Below are 23,062 nucleotides of genomic sequence, written 5' to 3' on the forward strand. Positions count from 1 at the left end.
AAACAATCAATTTGATATTTTTTTTTGGTATTTTTTTTTTTTTTTTTTACCTAAGTCCAACTCACCGTTCGCATTACGCATTGGTAATGTCAACTTTTATAAGCTTTCGGATCTACTTACAATACATAAATACCTCAACCTTCTCATGTTAAGAACGGCTTTCGAAATAAACATCCCTCAACCTTCCCATGTTAAGAGCGGCTTTCGGAATAGACCCCTACCTCCAACCTTCCCATGTTAAGAACGGCTTTCAGAATAGACACCCAAAACCTCCCCCATGTTAAGAATGGTGTGATAAATTTTCCATGTACAACTGCCATATTTTTTGGGGCCGCCTACATGCTTTGCAAGCCGGTCTGTCATTGGTTTAATTTGAATGCGCCAAATCTTGTCTTGGCGCCAATTTGTATTCATGTATTATTTTTTCAGTCTGTAAAATGGACATGGTAGATAGCGGACTCATAACAGTGGCACTTTGTTTCAGAGAGCCAGGATTTTACCTTCATGGACACTAAGCAGCAGGTGAACGAAGGACGTTTCTCTAAATACAGAAACAACATAATTGCTGAACTTATTTTGCCCTATGAGGATATTTTACAGTGTTTGGCATGATATATTTGATTATAGGAATTTATTCCTATTTCTTCCAGAGACCACAAGGTCTCAAAATATGCCAAATTGGACGCCAACATTCACACCGTGTTCACCATGTACAACATGGATCCTTCTAAAGGAAACACAAACTAACATTCCCACAGAGGAATCAAACTAAAGGCTCCATGCGTATGGATAGCAAATTCAGCTTATAAAGCATGTAGGCGACCAAAAACAATATGGCGGTTGTACGTGGAAAATTTCTCACACACTGCCAAGGAGGAGAGGAAAAAGTAATGGATAATCATTACTTTTTTCCTAATACAAGTTAATTAATAAAACGGTCGGATAAACGACAAATAACAAGTTAATCTAATAAACATAAGTCTTAACTTAGACAATTTTATAATTTGAATATATTTAGTTCAGTTAAATTTATTAACTTAATATGGTTATTTGTTGACAATTCAAATTGAGATTCAAAATTATAATTTTAATTCAGTAAATTTTTTTAATAACAGCTTTCGGAAGGTAACCTCGGCCAACAATGAGTTAGACGCAATGTAAAAATGTGCTGAATTTAAAACGGAACAAAATTTAAATTTCCGTTCCATTTTTACAACAACCATAAAACAGACCATTCTTCGCAAGTTTTATTTAAGTGTTTTTTTTTTTTATTGCATTTTCACCCCAAACAAGGCACATTGCACTTTGTTGTAGGGGCTACTATCAGGGACATAAGCATCAGGGGTACTGTGTAGGGAGTTGGGCAGCAAGATGTCGGTTCATGTTACACTTAAACTTCTGCATATCAGTACAGTTGGGGAAGCAGTGACCCGGAAGAGAATTCCAAAGTTTAGCTGTTCTTGGGAAGAAACTACTGGAGTAGAAGGCTCTCTTGCATCTAGGGACTACTACTGTGAAGGGGTGGGATTTAGCTGCTTGTCGGGTTTGTCGGGGGTATTTACGTCGAGGGGCACAAGTGCTTGCAGTTCGTCAGAGCATTCACCGTTAAAGTACTTGTAGAACAGGTAGAGGGATGCAACATTTCGTCGATGTGACAGAGGCTGAAGTTTAGCTGACAGTTCAGGGCCTATCAAGTTGGCGACTCTCTTTTGGACCTTGTCTAGGAGCGAGAGACTAGTGGCAGATGCACCAGCCCAAATATGACAACAATACTCCATACATGGGCGAATGGTGGCCTTATAGAGGTATAGACTACCTTCAGGCGTAAATAGCTTTCTAGCACGGTAGAGAGAACCCACCTTCTTCGCAGCGGTCCTGGCAATGTTCTCAATTGTTACAACTCATGTTTCCTGTGAATGTTAGGCCGAGGAGTTTAAAAGATGTATTGACTTTTTTTTTAATTTTTTTTTTTTTTGATAATCTTGTAGACTAGTTTTAATTCAATAATAATTATAAGAAAAGTTTGAAAAAATTAAAATAAAAAAATAGAGAAGGAGCAAGATTGTTCAGGTCCGCCGTTTGTTTTTATTTGTTTTTTTGCACTTTTCAAAAAATATTTTTCCAAATTTCTCTCAACTCAGAAATAGAAAAAAATTTAATATTTGTAAAATGTTATTTTATGGCAATAAAAACGAGTGTTTGAAACCAAATTGTGTGAAAGATGAAGCTATTTTTTGTTTGATGTTGCCGTCTTTTGTAGAAAAAATAGCAGTTTGAATCTTTAAGAATAAATATTAAAAAGATGTTTAAAATTCTGTTTTTTGTTTGTTTTTCGCAGAATAACAAAAGCAATTTCTTTAAAAGAAAATTTCAAAACTTAAAAAAGATGTTTTGTTTTGGTTATTCGGAATTTTAACGCATTGTTCTAAGGGAGGTAATTCTATTTTATTAGTGGAAAAAATTATGGTAAATGTTACCTTATGCTACAACAGAACACCGATTGCTCTAATTTGGTTTTTAGAGGTATTCGAGGTCGCTGACAACGAATCTGATAATTAAACTTGCCGCAAATTTACTGTTTGCATGGTATGAACCCCTAGACCTTGGGACTATTTTGTGCCATTTAATGCGCCTTCGGTAGTGTTTTTCTTACATGATACATTCGCGTGCAAACGGGCGTACTGGGTGTCCTTCCTATCACATCACGTAAGAATCTTAGCATGCCGGAATCTTCAAGCGGTCATTTCAAAGAAAATTTTTAAAAAGTGGTTTATTTATTTATTTAAGTAACGCGCTGACATGTACCATTTAACAAAAATTCTGTTTACATAGGGGCGAAAAAAAAAAAATAAATAAACCCCTTTTTTTTTCTTTTTTTTTTTTAACTTCCTTATTTGAAAGATTCCTACGCGATGTGATCGGACGCGAACGTATCATGTAAGAAAAACACTATCGAAGGCGGTGAAATGGCACAAAATAGTCCCAAGGTCTAGGGGTTCATACCATGCAAACGGTAAATTTGCGACGAGTTTGGTTATCAGATTCGATGTCAGCGACCTCGAATACCACTATTAAACCAAATTAGAGTGCTCAATTTTCTTTTGTAGCGTAAGGTAACAATTACCAAAATTGTTTTTCCTTACAATTACTTGAATGTTTTGTTTAAGAAAAATTATCGTCGCATTTTACATTTTTTCTTATTAATGTTATACACTGGAGGCTTCTATGTAATATTGAATTTCAAGTGAAACAAATTGTATCGACGTAATTGTCATGTCAGAAATAGCAATCCAAAAATTAGTAGTAAAAAATTAATTATTTTAAAAAACTGTTTTCCATAAAGTTTAGATGGGAATAAAATTTGTCCGACATCTTGAATTAAGTTCATCACGTGACATAAGCAATAGAACTTAATTATCTCCCTTGTCAACTTACCTCTTCTTTAGTAACCCTAATGCAGTGATTTCACATTTCACAAATCTCCCTTTTCATTAATCATTATTTTTCTACCTTATCGTTTTTTGTAATGTTTTGGATATGTTATTATTTGAAACTTGACAATTACGTAGGTATGATTTATTTCACTAGAAATTCCATTTTTTTTTTCATTATTATGATATTGTAGAGTTGAATGTAATAATCAAAGAGGAAAGCACCCCCGTGTGTGTGTGTGTGTGTGTGTGTGTGTCGCGGTCATACAACTTCCCCTTCAGATGGGATCTAAGAAAAATTAAAGATGGCAGTCATGGATTTATAAGGTGTAGTCTCGTGGAATCTCACGAGATCTCATCTTCCACTGCACATATATGAAAATGGAATGGGGTCAGTTTTCTGATAAAATTCCTGTTGGCAGAGGCCGTGGGGAGAGACGTGCTAGAAGTTGAGAAAGAAAGTTGTCAGTGACGAATTCTAGCTGGACTTTTGCGTATTGTATTTGGTTTATTTTGTTTGTTGTTTACCAGCCCATTTAACGTCAAGCTATTTCGGTATAATGGGGGACAAATTCGACCTTAAATTAATACCAGAATTTGACGGCTCGACCCCAGTACTTGACTGGGTGGAGAAGGTGGAACTGCATTGCCTGTTGTCGAGTGTGAAAAATATTGAGGCTGGCTGAGTTTGGTTTGACGTGCAAGGATCCAGAACGTTTGGTGAATGGCGTTCGTGTCTTGGGCCTGAACGTTCGACAGGAGCGAGGGGCTTTGAAATGGAGGCGCGGAACTGCTGTTCCTGAAGTGCCCAATGTCTTCACGAGGCGAGCAGTATTCTCTTGTGTGGAAAACTTGTGGGGCACCTACCAGTGTGTGGATGGACTCGTGTGGCAACAGGCATCATAAAAAGGAGGGCAAGCGCAGTCACCAAAAGCTGGGATGATGAAACAGTTGACGATCTGTTGGTTTGCATGGTGAAGGAGACCATTGCAAGGATAAAGCAGGATGACTCTGCCAAAGGAGACTGGTGCGTGCAGGGAGACAAACTGAATGTGTGGGTGGATGTGAGCTCTCTTGCAATTGATGTGCTGTTGGAGAAGAATGGTGCTGCGATTGAGAACGCTTGCTGGTTGCGACCGGCGAGTGATGCTGCTCATATCAACCTGGCAGAGCTCGATGCGGTGATAAAAGGTATCAACCTGGCACTCCAGTGGAAAGTCAAGAAATTACGCATACACAAAGATTTACTATGCATGTACCACTGGATATCAGACACACTGACAGGCAAGACTAGGGTGCGCACTAAGGCAGCCAGATAGATGCTGATCAGACAGAGGTTGGAGACCGTAAAAAAGCTGGTAACAGAGTACAACCTGTCAGTGGATGCGGTACTGGTCACTTCAGATTGCAACCTTGCTGATAGGCTCACTCAGGTGCCACAGAGATGGTATGACACCATGAAGAAAGCCGAGCCAGTACCATTATGTGCCACCTCTATTGAGGTGGCGGATGAAATCAGGAAGATACATCACCTCAGTGGACACCCTGGAGTGAGACAGACATGTTATTTTGTGCAGTTGTCCAATCCGTCAGTGTCCAAAAGTGCAATGAAAGCGGTAGGGAATGGCAAACATGCCAGTCAATTGACCCCACCCCGGCCAGATGGCGGAAAGGTCAACTGGGAGTACGCGCGACTTGGAGCCAACTGGGTATGGACTTAACCCACTACAGCAGCCAGCACTTCCTCACCCTAATCGATTGTGGACCAACAAGGTTTGCAATCTGGCACCTGTTAATAAGACAGGATTCCTCCAGTGTAATCAGTGAATTGGAGTCCATATTTTATGAAAGGGGCCGCCTGAAGAGATCCTCACAGACAATGACATGGCCTTCTGCAGTGGGGAGTTCAGACGTTTCGTAGACGAGTGGGGGATCCAGGTCAGACACAGATGTGCATATGTAAAAAGTGGCAACAGCATAGCAGAGCGGTGTCATCGAAGTCTGAAGAGGACCGCAGCAAGAAAACAATGCACGATCACAGAGGCGGTCTATAGATATAATGCAACTCCAAAGGATGCATGACTGCTGCTTTATGAAAGGGGGCCGCCTGAAGAGATCCTCACAGACAATGACATGGCCTTCTGCAGTGGGGAGTTCAGACGTTTCGTAGACGAGTGGGGGATCCAGGTCAGACACAGATGTGCATATGTACCAAGTGGCAACAGCATAGCAGAGCGGTGTCATCGAAGTCTGAAGAGGACCGCAGCAAGAAAACAATGCACGATCACAGAGGCGGTCTATAGATATAATGCAACTCCAAAGGATGCATGACTGCTGCAAGTGCACCCACCAATGCAATCCATTGCTATCGAGTGCGCATCAAGGACATTGATGCCCGTCTGCCTAATCGGCAGAAAACCCGAGGGGTGTATAAGTTAGGGGACACTGTTTGGGTAAAGCCTCCCAATAATTGATGCACCAGCAGCTTTCAAAGAGGGTGAATCACTGGCATTACCAGTGAGCAAGCCATGCTAGTCAATGGTACTCCACACCATGTGAAGGATATCTGACCTGCCCTGAATACAAACCAGTTGGTTATTAGCAGTGATTGTGAATCATCCAATGATGACCTGTGGATCCGTCCTATTCCCCACGATGGTACAACTGTGAACCCCAACACTGATGCCAATAGTTCCAGCACTCCTTCTGAGATCTCCAATGAAGATGAAGTAGTCCAGCCCATCCCCCTTTGTAGGAGTGCCCGCAACAAACGACCGCGTCCATCATGCCAAATGTGTGGTCTGGAGACCTGGGGGGGGGGGAGTATAGAGTTGAATATAATAATCAAAGAGGAAAGCGCCCCCGTGTGTGTGTGTGTCATGCGGTCATACAACTTACCTTCGGATGGGATCTGAGAGAAAGAGAAATTAAAGATGGCAGCCATGGATTTATAAGGTGTAGTCTCGTGGAATCTCACAAGATCTCATCTTCCACTGCACATGTATGCAAATGGAATGGGGTCAGTTTTCTGATAAAATGTCTGTTGGCAGAGGTGGTGGGGAGAGACGTGCTGGAAGTTGAGAGAGAAAGTTGACAGTGACGAATTCTAGCTGGACTTTTGCGTATTGTATTTGGTTTATTTTGTTTTGCTGTTTACCAGCGCATTTAATGTCAGATAAAGAAACGTGTTGTTTTTAGTTGTTTGGAATTTTAACTCATTGTTCTGAGGGATGTAATTCATTTTTACTAAAAATTTTCTTACAAACACTTGTATGTTTCGCTTGAGAAAAATTGCAATATGGTCGCATTTAAGATTTTCTTCTTTTTTTTATTAAACTTTGTTACATTAAGTAAAGTAGTCAAAAAAAAATTTTTCTTACAATTCTTAATATAATAGAGTTACCTCCCTTAAAACATGAGATTAAAATTCCGAACAATCTTTTTTTTTTGTTAAAATTCTTACATACTTTTTTTTGTTAAAATTCTTACATACCTTTTTAACATGGTCATTCGGTTAATCTGTCGTCGTAAATATTTTAATTGTTTTTAAATAAAATGTGTGTACTTATACACTGTATCACATACAGCTTTTGAACCGGACAAAAAACCGTGACATTTATTTCATGTTTGTTTAATTTTCGATTTTTGAGTAATCATCGAAACTCCTCAAACGAAGGTATCATGTCAGTCATAGTTTTCTTGTTCTAACTGAAACACTCAACTACTTGTGTTTCAAATTAAATGAATGCTTTAAAATAAGGTAAAACAAAAAAAAAGTATTCAGGTAGGTAGAAAAGTAAATTATTTTGACTATGTGTTAGAAAACGTGAAATGAGGAATATCTCCAATCTTCGTGTCATGCGAGGTGCAGAGTGCTGGACCGACCATTGGTTGGTCCGTGCAAAGATTAAGCGTGTTGTGAAACCCAAGATGAGGGTCCTGGTGTGGCTATCCCAAAGTGACTTAATGTTGCCCGTCTGAGGGAGAAACTAGTTAAGGGGATGGAAGAGATTGAGTGTGAAAACACTTGGCCTGCTTTTAAGGAGTCTGTCTATGAGGTATGTGAGAGAGTATTAGGTTATTGTGAGCATAAACATCAGGATTGGTTCAATGAGAATGATACTGAAATTCAGGCTCTGCTTGATTCAAAGGCCAGGGCATTGCATGCTTATCTCGGGGATGGTTTGACGGATGGTGAGCAAGATCGATTGACGGACAAGTTTAAGGCAATCAAGCGTGAGGTGTAGAGGAGGTTGTGAAATATGCAGGATGAATGGTAGAGGCAGAAAGCTGAAGAAATACAGCTTGCTTCGAATTCGAACAACACCAAGGTCTTATACAGCCTACTGCGCACGGTTTACGGGCCATCCAGATCACCTATCACTCCTTTGCGCTCGAAAGATGGTGGCGATCTTCTTTGAGACCCTACCGACATTATTCATAGATGGAGGGAGCATTTCGATGACCTCCTAAACAGACCTTCTTACGTTAATCAGGAGTTTGTTAGGTCGATTCCTAACAATCCGGTCAAAGATATCTTGGTAGAGGTTCCTTCTCTCCAGGAGGTTGAAACAGCTCTCCATAAGCTGAACAATTGAAAGTCTCCTGACCCGAATCGTTTGCATGTGGAGATCTTTAGATATTCTGGACCCAAGATGATGCAATGCTTAGCGGACTTGTTGCAGACTGCTGGGCGGGATGAGTGTGTTCCGCAGGATATTAAACTTCATCAGTAATATAACTTCCGGCAAGCGTTTCAATTTCCCATGTTTATTTTATTTCTTAATTTTTGAGATGAAAATAGAGAATAATTAATAAAGAACACTCCTCTTCAGGTCATGCAAATTGTTTTAGAAAGACATCCTTAATTAAAGGCTCGGTAATGTCTTAAAAATAAGAATAAAACGAAATACTGAAAGAACCCCCGTCCTAAATGTTACCATAACATTTATTGGTTGAATTTTTATCAAGAAATTGCTTTATTTGTTATTTTTAAATCATTATCGGAACTCCAAAGATATAAGCTTATCGTGTTAGCCATTTTTTCTTGTTCTCATGTCACGCTCGACACTTGTAATTTGCAAATCAATTTTGCCCATTTTCTCTAGTATAATATTTATTTAAAGTAAAAAAAATCTTTTTAGTGCAAGAAACTCAAAAGATTGACCGGACAATACCTTAACTTCAACTCCCATCACCCATACAGTATCAAACATGGAATCGCACAACATAGAGCAGAGACAATAAGTAGCAACACCATTACATACCACCAAGAAATGGTCAGGTTGAAGAATACCCTCCGTCGCAACAACTACCCTGATAGCATACTATCCACCAGAGGTGTTAATAGTATTAGAGAGGAGAATGAAACCCAAAAACCTCCAACGCTCTGCCTACCATACATACGAGGCATCTCCGAAAAGATTCAGAGAATATGTGCCCCCTACAACATCAGAACGGTATTCAAGAGCGAGTCAACACTCAGACGACACCTGGTACGAGTGAAGCCTCACATGGAGGAGAACATGACCAAGAACTGCATATACTCCATCCCATGCAGTTTTTTTTTTTTTAAATAGGAATCACCACTTTATCAAGGCCAAGAGGCCACTTAAGGATAAGGGTTAAAGAGTGCACAGTAGAAATCGGACATCATAGTAATCATTAGTAATGAAAATTCGGTGAATTTGATAACTTATATGGAACGGCTCATCAAGAACTTATTTACGTTAGACTTGAACACAACCATATTGTAGTCAGCCGGAAAGCAGGAAAACGGAAGACAATTCCACAGGCGTGCAGTTCTAAGAAAGAAGCTTTGTTCATGGAATCTACGTTTAGGTTTAGGCACAGATAAAGAGTGGGGGGAATTATTGATAGTGTTTTCAGATAGACGAGTGTTTCTTTTGAAAGTTTGGCGAGGGGGGACCATAGACTAAAGTTCAGTCGAACACTTTCCATGAAAATAACGATACATCAGAGACAAACTCACAACATCTCTTCTGTGAGATAGAGGTTGCAGGGAAGAGAAAAGGACATCTCCTATGAGGCTACGAAGTCTATTTTGAACTCTATCAAGGCAGGACAAGTCCTTTCTAGCAGCTCCTGTCCAGATGTGGCAACAGTATTCCATCCTTGGACGTACCTGGCTCTTATATAGATAGAGAATAGCATCAACAGTGAGATATCTACTGGATCGATAGAAACATCCCACCATTTTTCCAGCAGCCTTGGCAACAGATTTTATGTACGTGTTCCATTTAAGATCAGGAGTAATGGTCAAGCCCAGAAGCTTGTCAAAACTTGAGGCCTCCTGAAAGGTTTACAAGGGTGAAACATGCCGCTCCCTTAAAGTAAGGATGGAAGAACACCGAAAAGCGGTAACTAAAGGGGAGACGGAAAAATCGGGTATAGCCAACCATGTCTGGATGGAGAGGGGGGACCATCGCCCCCTATGGGATGAAGTAAAAATAATAAACAGAGAGACCCACTGGAAAGTGAGAAAACTTAAAGAAACAGCTCACATGCTCGGACATAACAACCTAAGCAAACCAAGCATAGAGCTGAATGCAATTTGGACACCTCTGATAGAGAGAGAAAACCTTGAATAACAACATAGGTTTAACATTAACAAAAACCAACTAAGAATTGTCCTAGTGACATATGGCCGAGTGCTCCTAGACGTTGTATTAAAGTTTACAGTTACTCAAAGAGTTCAATCCTGAACGAAGGCAGTGAAAAAGTAACATTCAAAACAGAGAATTAGCAACTATGTCTCAGAGCCTAGCTGGAGTCCAAACATGGTACTTCGTAATAATAATAAGGGGTTGGGTTCGAGACTCCTAACAAACGGTTCCCCAGTTCGATACAATACGGAGGGCAAAACGGCCGAAACGTTGTGACTCTTACAACCAAGATGAGGAAGTCAGTCCGACAATCTCAATCAATGAAAACACCTCATCTCAAAAATACAGACAATTATTAAACACATTGTGGTGAAATCAGACGAACTCTCCCATCAGCATCCGTTTATTATCTCCCTTTCCCACTTCCTGTATAGCCCCCCTCCCTTTACCCTGATTCCTCCTTTTTCGAGAGTCTCCTCGTGGTACGCACGTTTCTCTCATGGACTCCTCATGTGAGGATTTAGTTCAATAAAGCCCACTTGAGCAGTTACTCCTCTCTTTGCCTTATTCTGTTCTCGTTGGTCACTCTTTCATTACAATTTATTGAACTAAATCCTCTCCTCACTATGGAGAAATATTTAAAACCAGAACGGCTACATCTAGATCGCAGCCAACCCGACACCGCAAATATCTGGACACATTGGAAAAAATCGTTTGCCATCTTTCTCGACGCTGCCGGTGAAACTCAACAAACTCCTCTGACTGACAGGCTTAAATTCAGCCTCCTCGTTAATCTCGTCTCTCCAACTATCTTCAAAAATATTTCTGACGTGGACTGTTTTAATTCTGTGATGGACATACTGGACACCATTTTTATACAGCCTAAAAATAGCATCTTTTGTAGGCATCTTTTGGCCACACGCCATCAACAAATGGACGAAAGCATCGACCAATATTTACAGTCGTTAAAAACGCTTGCCAAGGATTATGAACTTTGTGACGTCTCAGAGACGCAAGCGAGAGATGAATACGTTCGAGACGCATTTATAAATGGAATTTCATCAAACTATATTCGACAAAGACTCTTAGAGAATGGGTCGCTGGACTTAAAAGCCGCTTACAACCAGGCACTCGTTAAAAGCATTTCAAGCTCATCACCGACCAAAAATCTGTCTCCTTCATGCTAAACCCTAAAGGTAAAAGCAAAATAAAAAATGAAAAGATTACTAGGTGGAAATTAGAGCTTGCCTGCTTCAGCTACGATATAGTGTATCGCCCCGGAAAACAAAACGCGGCCGCCGATGCACTGTCTCGAATTTGTTCATCCGCAAAAATGAATAACAAATTGTTCGATCTACACAGGAGGTTATGTCACCCGGGAGTGACCCGAATGCTGCATTTCATTCGAAGTAAGAGCTTGCCCTACTCGGTGGAAGACATAAGGGCTATGACTATGTCTTGCCAGGTGTGTTCCGAGATAAAACCAAGATTTATTAAAGTGTCCTCCAAACCCCTCATGAAAGCGAAAAGGTAAAGAAGCATTTGGCCAACCTATTCTCTGTTTTTGGAAATCCATCTTTTATGCACTCTGACTGGGGCACGGCCTTCATGTCGGATGAACTAAAGGAATTCCTAAATTCCCGGCAAATTGCCATGAGCAGAACTACCGCCTTCAATCCTCAAGGTAATGGTCAAGTGGAAAGATACAATGGAATTATCTGGCAAACCGTGAACTTAGCACTGCGGTCAAATAATCTTCATGTTAGTAGTTGGGAAAAAGTTCTAGATGTAGCCCTCCATTGTATACGTTCGTTGCTCTCCACTGCTACTAATTGTGCCCCTCACGAACGCATGTTTACCTTCCCAAGAAAATCGTCTACAGGGGAATCTATACCGACATGGATGACAAAATCTAAATCTGCTCTCCTGAAGCGACACGTGCTCGGTAGTAAATATGAGCCCTCGGTGGAAACAGTGGAGATCCTGGATGTGAATCCGAACTATGCCCACATACGGCTTAATAATGGAAGAGAAACTACTGTACCTCTTCGTCATATTGCTCCCTTAGCAGAAGAAGCAATTCATTCCCAGCCACTTCTGGAATTAGCTTCCACCAATGCTGACCCACCATGTGCTCTGCCAAATGACCAACCCAACATACCCCCTTCGACACTCGAGGAACCTGAACACCTTTCTATGGTAAATCCTACTGACACCGATAACTCTATTGTAGAGAATCTCGCTCCTCCTTGTCCTCAATCAACCTTCCAAGACGATAATTCGAGGCCCTCTCCAATCCTATATGATGCAACCAATCCACGACGCTCCTCTAGAGTTCGTCGGAAACCTCGGTACCTAGATGAAAATTACCAACCTTGAACTCTTTTTATCTTTCTCTTTGTTTCCTATTTCAACCGAAATAGACTACTGCAGCGACCTGGTCCCTGAGAAGCTGACTGATCTGGACTTTCCCTGAGCGGCGGAGAATGTGGTGAAATCAGACGGACTCTCCCATCAGCATCCGTTGATTATCTCCTTTTCCCACTTCCTGTACAGACCCCCTCCCTTTACCCTGATTCCTCCTTTTTCGAGAGTCTCCTCGTGGTACGCACGCTTCTCTCATGGACTCCTCATCTGAGGATTTAGTTCAATAAAGCCCACTTGAGCAGTTACTCCACTCTTTGCCTTATTCTGTTCTCGTTGGTCACTCTTTCATTACACACATATTGTTTGTCTGGTTCCTTCTCGCCATCATACGCTTATGCATTTTATAACAACACGTTGACGTAGTGTACGATTTTTTTTTTTTTTTTTTTTTTTCAGTTGAATATAAAAGCGAGCAATACGTTAACTTCGCGTCATCTCGCTTCGTAATGTCTTCAAACGTAAAACAGAAAAGTGTACGTTGACGGTGGAAGTCCAAAATTTTAGCCTCGCTTTCAATTTGGACAACGCTAGATCACGTGGTACTCGAGGGACGGTGGCGTAGCAACATATTGAATTAACTCTTTGAATTAAAAAAAAAAAAAAAAAACTTATTGAGGTAGGTAGAAGATTTATTTGTTGTATATTTGTTTTTTTTATCACTTTTTCGGTTTGATGTCTATGGTAAAACAAATCTTTTTATTTTTTTTCTCTCGAAAATGAAGACGAACGACCGCACGCGCGCACGCACGCCCACGACGGATCTAAAAGGAGGAGGCTATGTGACACCGTCCGCCGATTATCACTTGACCTAACTTTCCTTATACTAGTTTCCCATCCTTCTCCACTTAACAATAAATTATGTCGCTAAGAGTGATCGTTGCCGGCTTAATTTTTAATTTAATTTTTTTTTAGAAGAAGAATTTTTTTTTTAAATATGTGCAATATTTACATACGCTGAATTGGGAAACGTTCAAGGGAAATAATTGTGATAATATACAATAAGAGTCACCTCCCTTGGTTTATAATAATTTTATATACGTATTAATGGGTTTAGTTGTTGTGAGAGGGGCATGTAAGAAAATTAGGTTTTTGTTTTCGTTTAAGTGCACTGAAGAACCATAATACTTGACTCAGGCCTTTAAACTTGAATTCAAACCAGAATTCATCTTCTATCCAGCAGTTTAATGGCTTTAAAGCATTTTAAAATAATAATGTTATTTTTTATTTATTTATTCATTTCTATATATAAAGTTAGGTGTTACGACTGTTACGTTTCATAATTTTTTGAGCTGAGGATTGACAAGTTGCAATGTTTGAATTACTCAGACAAGTGTTCTCATTTTGGACGTTACTCTTACATTGTTTCGGACTATGTAACCTTTGACCTTCTTCAGATGCATTTTGTCAAATTCAGGAATCTTTATGGAATTTCAAATGGAATACTTTATCAAATCCACAAGGTTGCTTGTCCTCAGTTTCGTCGCAGTGACCGGATAGAAGGCTTAAGCAATTCATAATTGGGTGCTAATGCAGAGAGTGATCCACGCTATTTTTTAAATCGTATTTCCACGTTTAATTAAAGTTTTATGATATTTTTTTTATTATTATTATTCAATTGTAAGGTTAAAGTACAGAATAGGTACAAAACACCCTCCCCTCCCCATGTTAAGAATGGCTTTTTAAATAATAACGTTATTTCAGCACAGATCACTCTCTGCATGAGTACCCATAATTGTATTTTTAGTATCGCCCACACTGAAGATTGAACCTTCAACCTTCAGAACACCGATTATATCTTAGCACTTATATCTGTTATACCACAGATCCTTCTGGGCATTTTTTTTATGGAAATCACTCGAGACAAGGCAAGAAACCACTTGCTGTAAGGAGGTAACAAGAAAGAAAGATGATTATTGCAAATACAGGAGATGCCTATTAACCTTGGTCATAAAAAGACCAAGGCTGTAAGTAGAAGAAAAACAGTGAGCTTGCAATTCTTGGAAAGAAGCTACTGAAGAATGAAGCTGTATTACAATGAGCTGTTAAAAGAGGGAAGAGACCACTAGACCAATGAGTTGAACGAGCTGGAACAAAGGAATCAGAGACTAGATCAGATAATTCAGAGGAACACATGCTCTAACAGTATTTGTAGAAAGGTTGTTGTTTTTGTAAAAGACGTGTTCAGTTTGCCTGGCATTGTGCACATGCCAGAGATGAACTTGTTTCATCATTTGTACTGTGGAGGCAGCCATCATCTCACGATCGATCATGAAAGTAAACTTATCCAGGTAGGATACAACGAGATACATTTATCTCCAAGGAAGATCTTTTGGGTGCTATGACAGATAGGGAATACTGGAAGGGTGTAGTGAGTTTAATCTCAGCGGCTGTTGCTGCTGCTGCTAATGACTGAGATCAGCAACATCACGTCTTTGAGAGAGAGGTTACAGTGAAGAAAAAAAATGTGGGGTCAATCAAATTACAGCTGAGTTTCTACAATTTACCAAGAACCTTCAAATAGGACACAGATTCACCAGTCCAAATATGACGACAGTACTGCATACATGGCCTGATAGTAGATTTGTAAAGATAGAAGAATAACCATAGTGTGATAAAATGTTTGAAGCAATAGAGAGAACCGGTTTTACAAGAAGCAGAAATAGCAGTAGATTTAACATATGGACTCCAAGAAAGATGAAGAAGTTTTAGAGTCACACATTTATTTTGTGTTTCAAAGAGTTTTTTAATTTCAATATAAGCTTTTATCGGCAATGCTACAATCCAAAATATTTACAGCCTGCTTTCTGGAAATCACCAAAATTTGATTAATGCTTTTTTCTTTTCTTTTTTTTTTTTTTTTTTTTTTGTCTTCTGGGGTGAAAAATAAACAGGCAAAAATAACTGTTACCAAATGCAATAAAACTTACTTTTCTGTCTAATTAAAAAGAGAAACTGACAAAAAAAAAAAAAAAAAAAAACTTTAATCAGACTTTAATGATTTTCAGAAAGCTAGCAGCAGCTATTTGGGATTATGACGATAATGCTATCTGATTTGAGAAAAATCTTATATTAAAATGAAAATCTTATATTAAAATTTTAAAATATGTAAAAATGTAACTTTTGCTGACTTTGGTAACAATTATTTCTTGAATATTTGTTTTTGCGCCGTTTTTTATTGCTAACTATAATGCACCTTTGCCCAGTATACTGTATATACTTCGAAAGTTTAAAAGGGTTCTATTATTGATAGAGAAGCCTTGGAAAAATGAGTATTTGTGTTGGCGTCAACTGTAATCAATCATTTTGACAAAACAAAAGAATAAAGTTCAGAAGGCACAGATAAATAACGAGCAAGTTGACTTGTTATCACCACGCCTCCCCCTCCCAACTAACAGCAAATATAAAATTAATGAAACAAATGTGCAATAAAAACAACAAAAACAAAAGATAAAAAAGAAACAAAAACAAAAACTCAACGATTCGATTCAGTTTCGTTTTATTTATACGAAAATAAAAAGCACTGAAAGGATCTCTGACCAGAGTATGACCACCCAGGAGATATTTTCTTTGTTTGAAAAAGTGGCTTATTTAATGAGAACATCATGCTGTGACTGGCATTTTTGAGAGAAGCAATGTATAAAGATTATCTGCAGGCAATAATGATTATTTAGATGCGATCTCCGATGGAAGTCAAACTGTCACATTAACGAAGGTCCAGATTCACTCAGGGGTTGAAAAGATTCCAAGTGATGGAAAGGAGAAGCTGGCCAGAAGAGAAAATAAAGTAAAAAGGTAGAATTGGAGCTGAACGTTCGAGACAGGCGGTTGGTTTTCATGAGAGGTTGTCGAGCACTTGGAAGTTGTCCCTTTTCAGCCAGGTTGAATTCTTTGGGGCCCGCAGCTAAGGGACTGCATAATGGGACTTACATATTTCGGTCTGATCACGCAAACACTTAAAAATCTGCCACTCAGCCTTGTGAAGCGATTGCCACTTGTAGCATATAGAAAAATTATTTGTTTATAAATAAACTTGGTTTGTGAGTTTTCTTTTGGAGGGAGAATGCTTTACTGGTGCATATGAATAGCAAAGGTTACAGTGGCAGATGCTTTGCCAAAGGATCAGGAGGGAGTTTATGTGCATTTGTGTAAGCATGCACTGTGTAGCATGTTTTGCTGATGCATTCATAGGAATGGCATATTTTGCAGGTGATAGATGCTTGGCCAATGGAAAAGCGGGTGGGGACACAGAGGATTAAAAGTATCTTATGCGCCGGAGTCCGACCGCTCAGGAGATATTTTCTTTGATTGAAAAATGAGCTTCCCAAGTGTATAGGTGTGAGAGAGGGTATTATAAGCGTAAATAAGGGGAAATAACTATGAAAAAGTAGGATTGTCTCCCCTGAAATAAAAGACCAGAAAATGGCGAACTCGCGTTTATTTTACAAATCGTTCCTGTGAAGTCTTTTTTTTTTTTTTTTTAATACATAGTTGGGTTTGTTTTACAATCTACATTGATTTGAAAAAGTAATAAAAAACAAGTATATAACAAATAAACGCAAGTTCTTCTCTTACCTAGTTGGATAAGCTTTTAGTGTTGTTATTTAATGTAAAATGGTTATTCAGCTCGAAAGATAAGTAAAAAAAATGGTTGTGTAACAAATACATTGCGGTTATTTTTCCTTGCGCTCGTGTACCGCTCGACATTACTTGTTTTTCAAGCAGAATCTACATTTTACATTAAATAAAAAAACACTAAAAACTTATCCAGCTTGGTAGAAGAGTAACTTATCTTGTCTTTAGTAACATTTATTTGTTATATTTTTATATTTTTTATCACTTTTCGAATAAATGTGGTTGTAACACAAGTTTCATGCCATACGAAAATGTTCTTGCTAATTCTCCTAACCAGCAACAAATGACGTCATTCTTACGAACACAACAAGCGGAGATATTTTACTTTTGAAAGAATCTTTTCATGCTTTCTTTAATTTCTTTTTTTTTTTTTTTTTAATTCTTTGTATGCTTTAATTTCTTTTTTTATGCTTTAATTTCTTTTTTTATGCTTTAATTTCTTTTTTTATGCTTTAATTTCTTTTTTTATGCTTTAATTTCTTTTTTTAAAATTCTTTTTATGCTTTCTTTAATTTCTAATTGAAATTCTTCATCTTGCAGCTTTTGAGAAAATCTTCAGCAATGGATGAAGTGGAATTGAAACAACCTGAGGAAAAGGAGAGAGCTTTTAATTCACCACCTCCAGCCGTGGCTCCCGATGGCGGATGGGGGTGGTTTGTGGTTTTCGGCAGCATGTTAACACACATCATTATCGGTAAGTCAAAATTATTAAATCTTTTGAGATGAGGCTTCATAATTTGTGCATTCATTCTTTTTTGTGGACTGTTATCCTCATCTTCATAGTTGTTGTTGTTTTCATCATGTTTTGACCAACTCATCCTCTGGCCTTCTTCAGATGATTAACAATGACGGGATAGGAATGCTGAGTCTTGTAACTGTATCGTCATTAATTACTGCCTTCCATGGTTGTCGTCTCGACATATTTTAGCCAACTAATCCTCTGACCTACTTAGGTAGGATTGAAACCACTATCTTCAGACAATTCTCCCCTGGTATTCAGTGCGGACCCAACGATGGAAAACCAGATAAGAACACAAAATTGAATTTATAAGACCATAAAATCCAACCTTGATCCCCCTTCAGAGATCGTGGTACAGTGAATATTGTTGAGTCTCTATGGTTCCAGATGAACATTTTCTGAAGATAGCAGTTTCAATTCTACTACAGCAGGCCAGAAGATTAGTTGGCCAAAATGTGGCGAGACATCAACTATAGAAACACCTGAAGAAGGCCAAAGGATGAGTTGGTTGAAACGTAGTAAACCAGCAACAACAATTATGAAGATGAACATAATTCCCAGAAAAGAATGAATGTAAAAATTATGAAGTCTCATCTCAAAGGATTCCAAAAATAACAACAAAAAAAATAAAATAAAAAATAATAAAAATAATGAAATTTTTATTTTTTCATTTTTGGTTGAGAAGCCAAGAACAGAATTGGATTTTCTACTTGACACAGGTTTAGAATTTTGAACAGTTGCATCTTATTATAATGAAGTTTGGATATCTGTCTGTAGTCAACATTTTGGTTTGTTATAATAGAGATTGGATGTCTGTCTGTAACCAAAATTTTGGTTTGTTATAATAGAGATTGGATGTCTGTCTGTAACCAAAATTTTGGTTTGTTATAATAGAGATTGGATGCCTGTCTGCAGTTAAAATTTTGGTTTGTTATAATAGAGATTGGATGCCTGTCTGCAGTTAAAATTTTGGTTTGTTATAATAGAGATTGGATGCCTGTCTGCAGTTAAAATTTTGGTTTGTTATAATAGAGATTGGATGTCTGTCTGTAATCAAAATTTTGGATGTCTGTCTGTATACATTTTGATGGAGTTGCTTAGGATTGTGTTGAGTCATGTTCACAGAATTGTTTGGGACTGTGCTGGATCATGTCAACAGAATTTTTGGTACAGTGTCAGGTTGTATCAACGGTATTTTCCGTGTTGAGTCGTGTAGACAGAAACGTTCAGTTTACGTTTATTATCCAGTTGACTTGAAGGTTGTTGCAGTCATACTGTTGCGTGTGATAATAAATGTTTTGTTTCCTGTCTCTCTTCCCTCATAAAGTCACAAGCATTAGAAAGTGAATTTCACAGAGATCTCTGGGAAGAAAACATTTTGGCAGAATTTATAGCACCTATGTAATATTTTCAGTTCATTCCAACTACTTGAACAAACCGTTAGCACATATCTTTTTACAAAAATGCGTACTTGTGCACATATCGCTGGTGAGGAATCAAGATATACAAATAATAAAAAAATCTTTTTCCTACATATGTGCATAGTCAGGTCTTCATTTTTTACGTACCATTCCTTCTATGGTTGCATCGTTCAGTGGCTGCTGATCGGCTATTTAACTTGGATGAATAAAACTCATGTATGGAACAATGGAGATTTGTTGGCGGTTTCAAAGGTTTTATCAAGTAGAGAAGATCGTTCCCAAGGGGAGAGACCAGAATTAATTCCATCTTACTTAATTTTCTTAATTAATCTTAAAAATGGTTGAAGAATGGGCAGTCTTGTGGAAATATTCACTGAGATCCCTAAAATGATGGGCACGTTTTGCTTTCTTGATTTGAAATGTCTCAAAAGTCTGTCTCGTTCCAAATATAATTTCTTTTGTAATGTCATTGACACCTGCTTCTAACGTATTTTCTCTAGGAAACTGACATTTAAATTCTCATATCAATCCCACTGGCTGCACTGGGTCTATTTCTGTTTGCCATCAGGTTGGACTGACATGTACTTAATGTAACCCTTGCCAAAATTCTTACTAGTTAACATAATCTACACTTACTGGCGTGAGGTCGCAATACACAACACAAAGATGGCAGATTTTCAAATATAGCTTTCTTTTTAAAAATAGTTGCTTTTGTAAAAATTGTTTTTACCCCATCTTTTAATTCATGTGTTTTTATTATTTTTATTTATTTTCTTTTACAGGCGGCCAAGAAAGAGCCAATGGTATCCTCTACTTGGCTGTTTTAAGTAAATTTAACCGCTCAGCAACAATCACTGCAGGTTTAGTCTCATTTACCACTGCCTTTCAGCTTTTGTTTGGTAAGACAATTTTTTTCTTTTTAATGTTCCATTTTTTTATCCGAGAATGAATTTTATAGACCCATTCATACCTATGATTTTTTTTATAGCACAATTTATTCTTATAATTTTTAGATCATTTCATTCTTATTATATTTATAGGAAATTCATTCTTATTTTTATAGGACATTTCATTCTTATTATATTTATATGACAATTAATTCTTATATTTATAGGACCATTCATTCTTATTATTTTTATAGGGCCATTTATTCTTATTATTTTTATAGGACAATTCATTCTTATTATATTTATATGGCAATTAATTCTTATATTTATAGGACCATTCATTCTTATTATTTTTATAGGGCCATTTATTCTTATTATTTTTATAGGACATTTCATTCTTATTATATTTATATGACAATTAATTCTTATATTTATAGGACCATTCATTCTTATTATTTTTATAGGGCCATTGATTCTTATTATTTTTATAGGACAATTCATTCTTATTATATTTATAGGACAATTCATTATTATTTTTTTATTGGACCATTCATTCTTATTATTTTCATAAGACCATTCATTCTTATTATTTTATAAGATAAAGTATTCTCATTTTTATAGGATTATTCATTTGTGTTATCATTATAGGACTATTCATTTTTTTTAATTTATAGAGTCATTTATTCTTATTTTTATAGGACCATTCATTCTTATTCTTTTTATAAGAATCTAACGTTTATTGTTTTATATAAACGATGGAAGGTCTGCTTGCTGAGTTAAAGACTTTGGAGAATGTTATGGAAAATGAAGGTCAAAGAATGTGTGCTACCAAGACTAAAGCAATGATCAATGGTTGTTGTGTCTACAAAATTTCCTCAAAACAGGAAAGGTCACCTGCTCAGTTTGTGGAAAGAGAGTTGAGTACAACTCAATTTTTTATTGCACTTGGAAGATTGAGTACACACGAAGTGCACTGGAATTATTAATAGTTTGAGAGAAGACAAACAGTTTATGTATAAGAAATGTAAGACAATGGAGATGGATGGGAACTCATCAAAGGTGTGGAGAAAGCAGGGTTTCGGAGTCGGATTCAGAGAGAGTCGGAGGTTTTAGCTGGGAGAAAGTATATTATGTTGTTCAGAAGTTTGTTTTTTTTTAACTTAGTGTCATCAGTGGAGCACAGGGAGGCACAAGTGTGTGTGTGATTTTTTTTTTTTTTTTTTACATGGAGGTCACCACTTATCAAGGCCCATAAGCCGCTCGGGTATAAGGGTTATTGCGTGTACAGTAATCAATGGGATAGTATCATAGTAATCGTTAGTATTGGAGATTTTTGATAAAGTGTCTTACTTAAGGGGGTGGTTCATCAGGAATTTGTTTATGTTGGACTTGAAGACATTCAAGTTGTAGTCAGGTGGGAAACGGCAAACGGAAGAAAGTTCCACAGGTGTGCACTTCTAAGAAAAAAGCTTTGTTCATGGAATCTACGTTTTGATTTAGGCACAAATAAAAAGTGGGGAAATTTATTGACAGTGGTTTCAGTTAAGAGTTTTGAGTGGATGGACTAAGTTCAGAGAACTTCTGCCATTACTAAAAGGCAACGCATTACCACTGTCAACCAAGGGAAAGAGTCTATCAAGCATATGTAAACAGTGCACTGATGTACAGAAGAAGAATTTGAATAGTGAGGGTTGAAGACATACGTTGCATGAAGAGAAATATCAGAATGATGCAATGCATGTGTCATGTGAGGATTAAAGATTGATTTAGACGATGACCTCATAGGAAGATTAAATCTGGACAGTATAAGGGAATGCATGAAAACTGGAAATTTTGATGGTATGGTCACGTTGAAAGAATATATAAGAGTTCTTGGGTTAGAAGACGTAGAACAGTTGGGATAGCAAGGTCAGTAAAAGAAAGAAGAAATTTAAATTTATATATATATAAATATATATCTATTTCTTTCTTCTACGCACATCTTATCTTTCTTTTAATAATATCATTTAAACTCATTCCCTTTTCCTTGTACCCATTTGTGAATTATTCCACAGATGTCTGCCTTTTGGATTACTTTGGACTATCTTCCAATTACGAGATTCCCTTGGATTTTACTTGTCGAAATAGAAATTTAACCAACTTTTTTGGATTCTGGATTTTTGGATTTTACCGTTATTAGATATTTTACCATTCACCAGACTATCCATTCACATGAAATGACCCTTTTCTTCACCCTACTCCCTCTGCTTCACTATTTGTTATCAAGTAAGATCTATGACTTACTCGTAGTTTCATCAAATACTTTTGCAATAAAAATATGATTCCGCATTTTGCTAAATCCTACACTCTGATGAGAAGGAAAGTATTTCTTCAAAACTCTGTGGATTAAGGACTATCCACTTATTTTGTGCTTCCTTTTTAAAATTAAATATGTTTTTAACTCTTTTTCAAAGTGTTTTTTTAACATGTTTTATTGGCTACTTGTTCTTATATATATATAATCGACGTTGTTTGGCTGTGAAATTTATTATATATATATATATATATATATATATATATATATATATATATATATATATATATATATATAGTCTCAAGAAGCTTTGAATAAAAAAAAATGCAAAAATAAAAATAAAGAATGCAGTTTAAATTCCCAGATGGAAAAAAATATATTAACTTTAACCTATCGCAGACTTAGCACCTACATAATCCGACTTTTAAAAAGTTTATAATGACCAAAGAGAATTCATTTATATAAGGATGAAGAAAAAAAAAAGCCTTTACTAAAATTGTTAAATAGAAATAGACTTAGCACTTGCATAAGCCGATTTCGCAAAAGTCTTCAATTTTAAAACAGAATTTAACTACATGAGGATGAAAAGAGAAAACCTTAACTAAA

At 37.3% G+C, this 23,062-nt stretch overlaps 1 protein-coding gene across 1 annotated transcript in view; it reads left to right on the forward strand.

Annotated features, from left to right (window-relative positions):
- LOC145248224 (monocarboxylate transporter 12-B-like) overlaps positions 1-23,062 on the forward strand; it is a 346,811-nt gene that overhangs the window by 287,167 nt on the left and 36,582 nt on the right. Inside the window, exons 3-4 of the mRNA XM_080110099.1 lie at positions 17,657-17,810; positions 20,059-20,175. Coding sequence (XP_079966225.1) covers positions 17,678-17,810; positions 20,059-20,175 — 250 coding nt within the window. The 5' untranslated portion in view covers positions 17,657-17,677. The remainder of the gene's footprint in view (positions 1-17,656; positions 17,811-20,058; positions 20,176-23,062) is intronic.

Source organism: Euprymna scolopes, chromosome 26 (assembly GCF_053919585.1).
Source record: "Euprymna scolopes isolate OS-2025 chromosome 26, ASM5391958v1, whole genome shotgun sequence".
NCBI classification, from domain to species: domain Eukaryota; kingdom Metazoa; phylum Mollusca; class Cephalopoda; order Sepiida; family Sepiolidae; genus Euprymna; species Euprymna scolopes.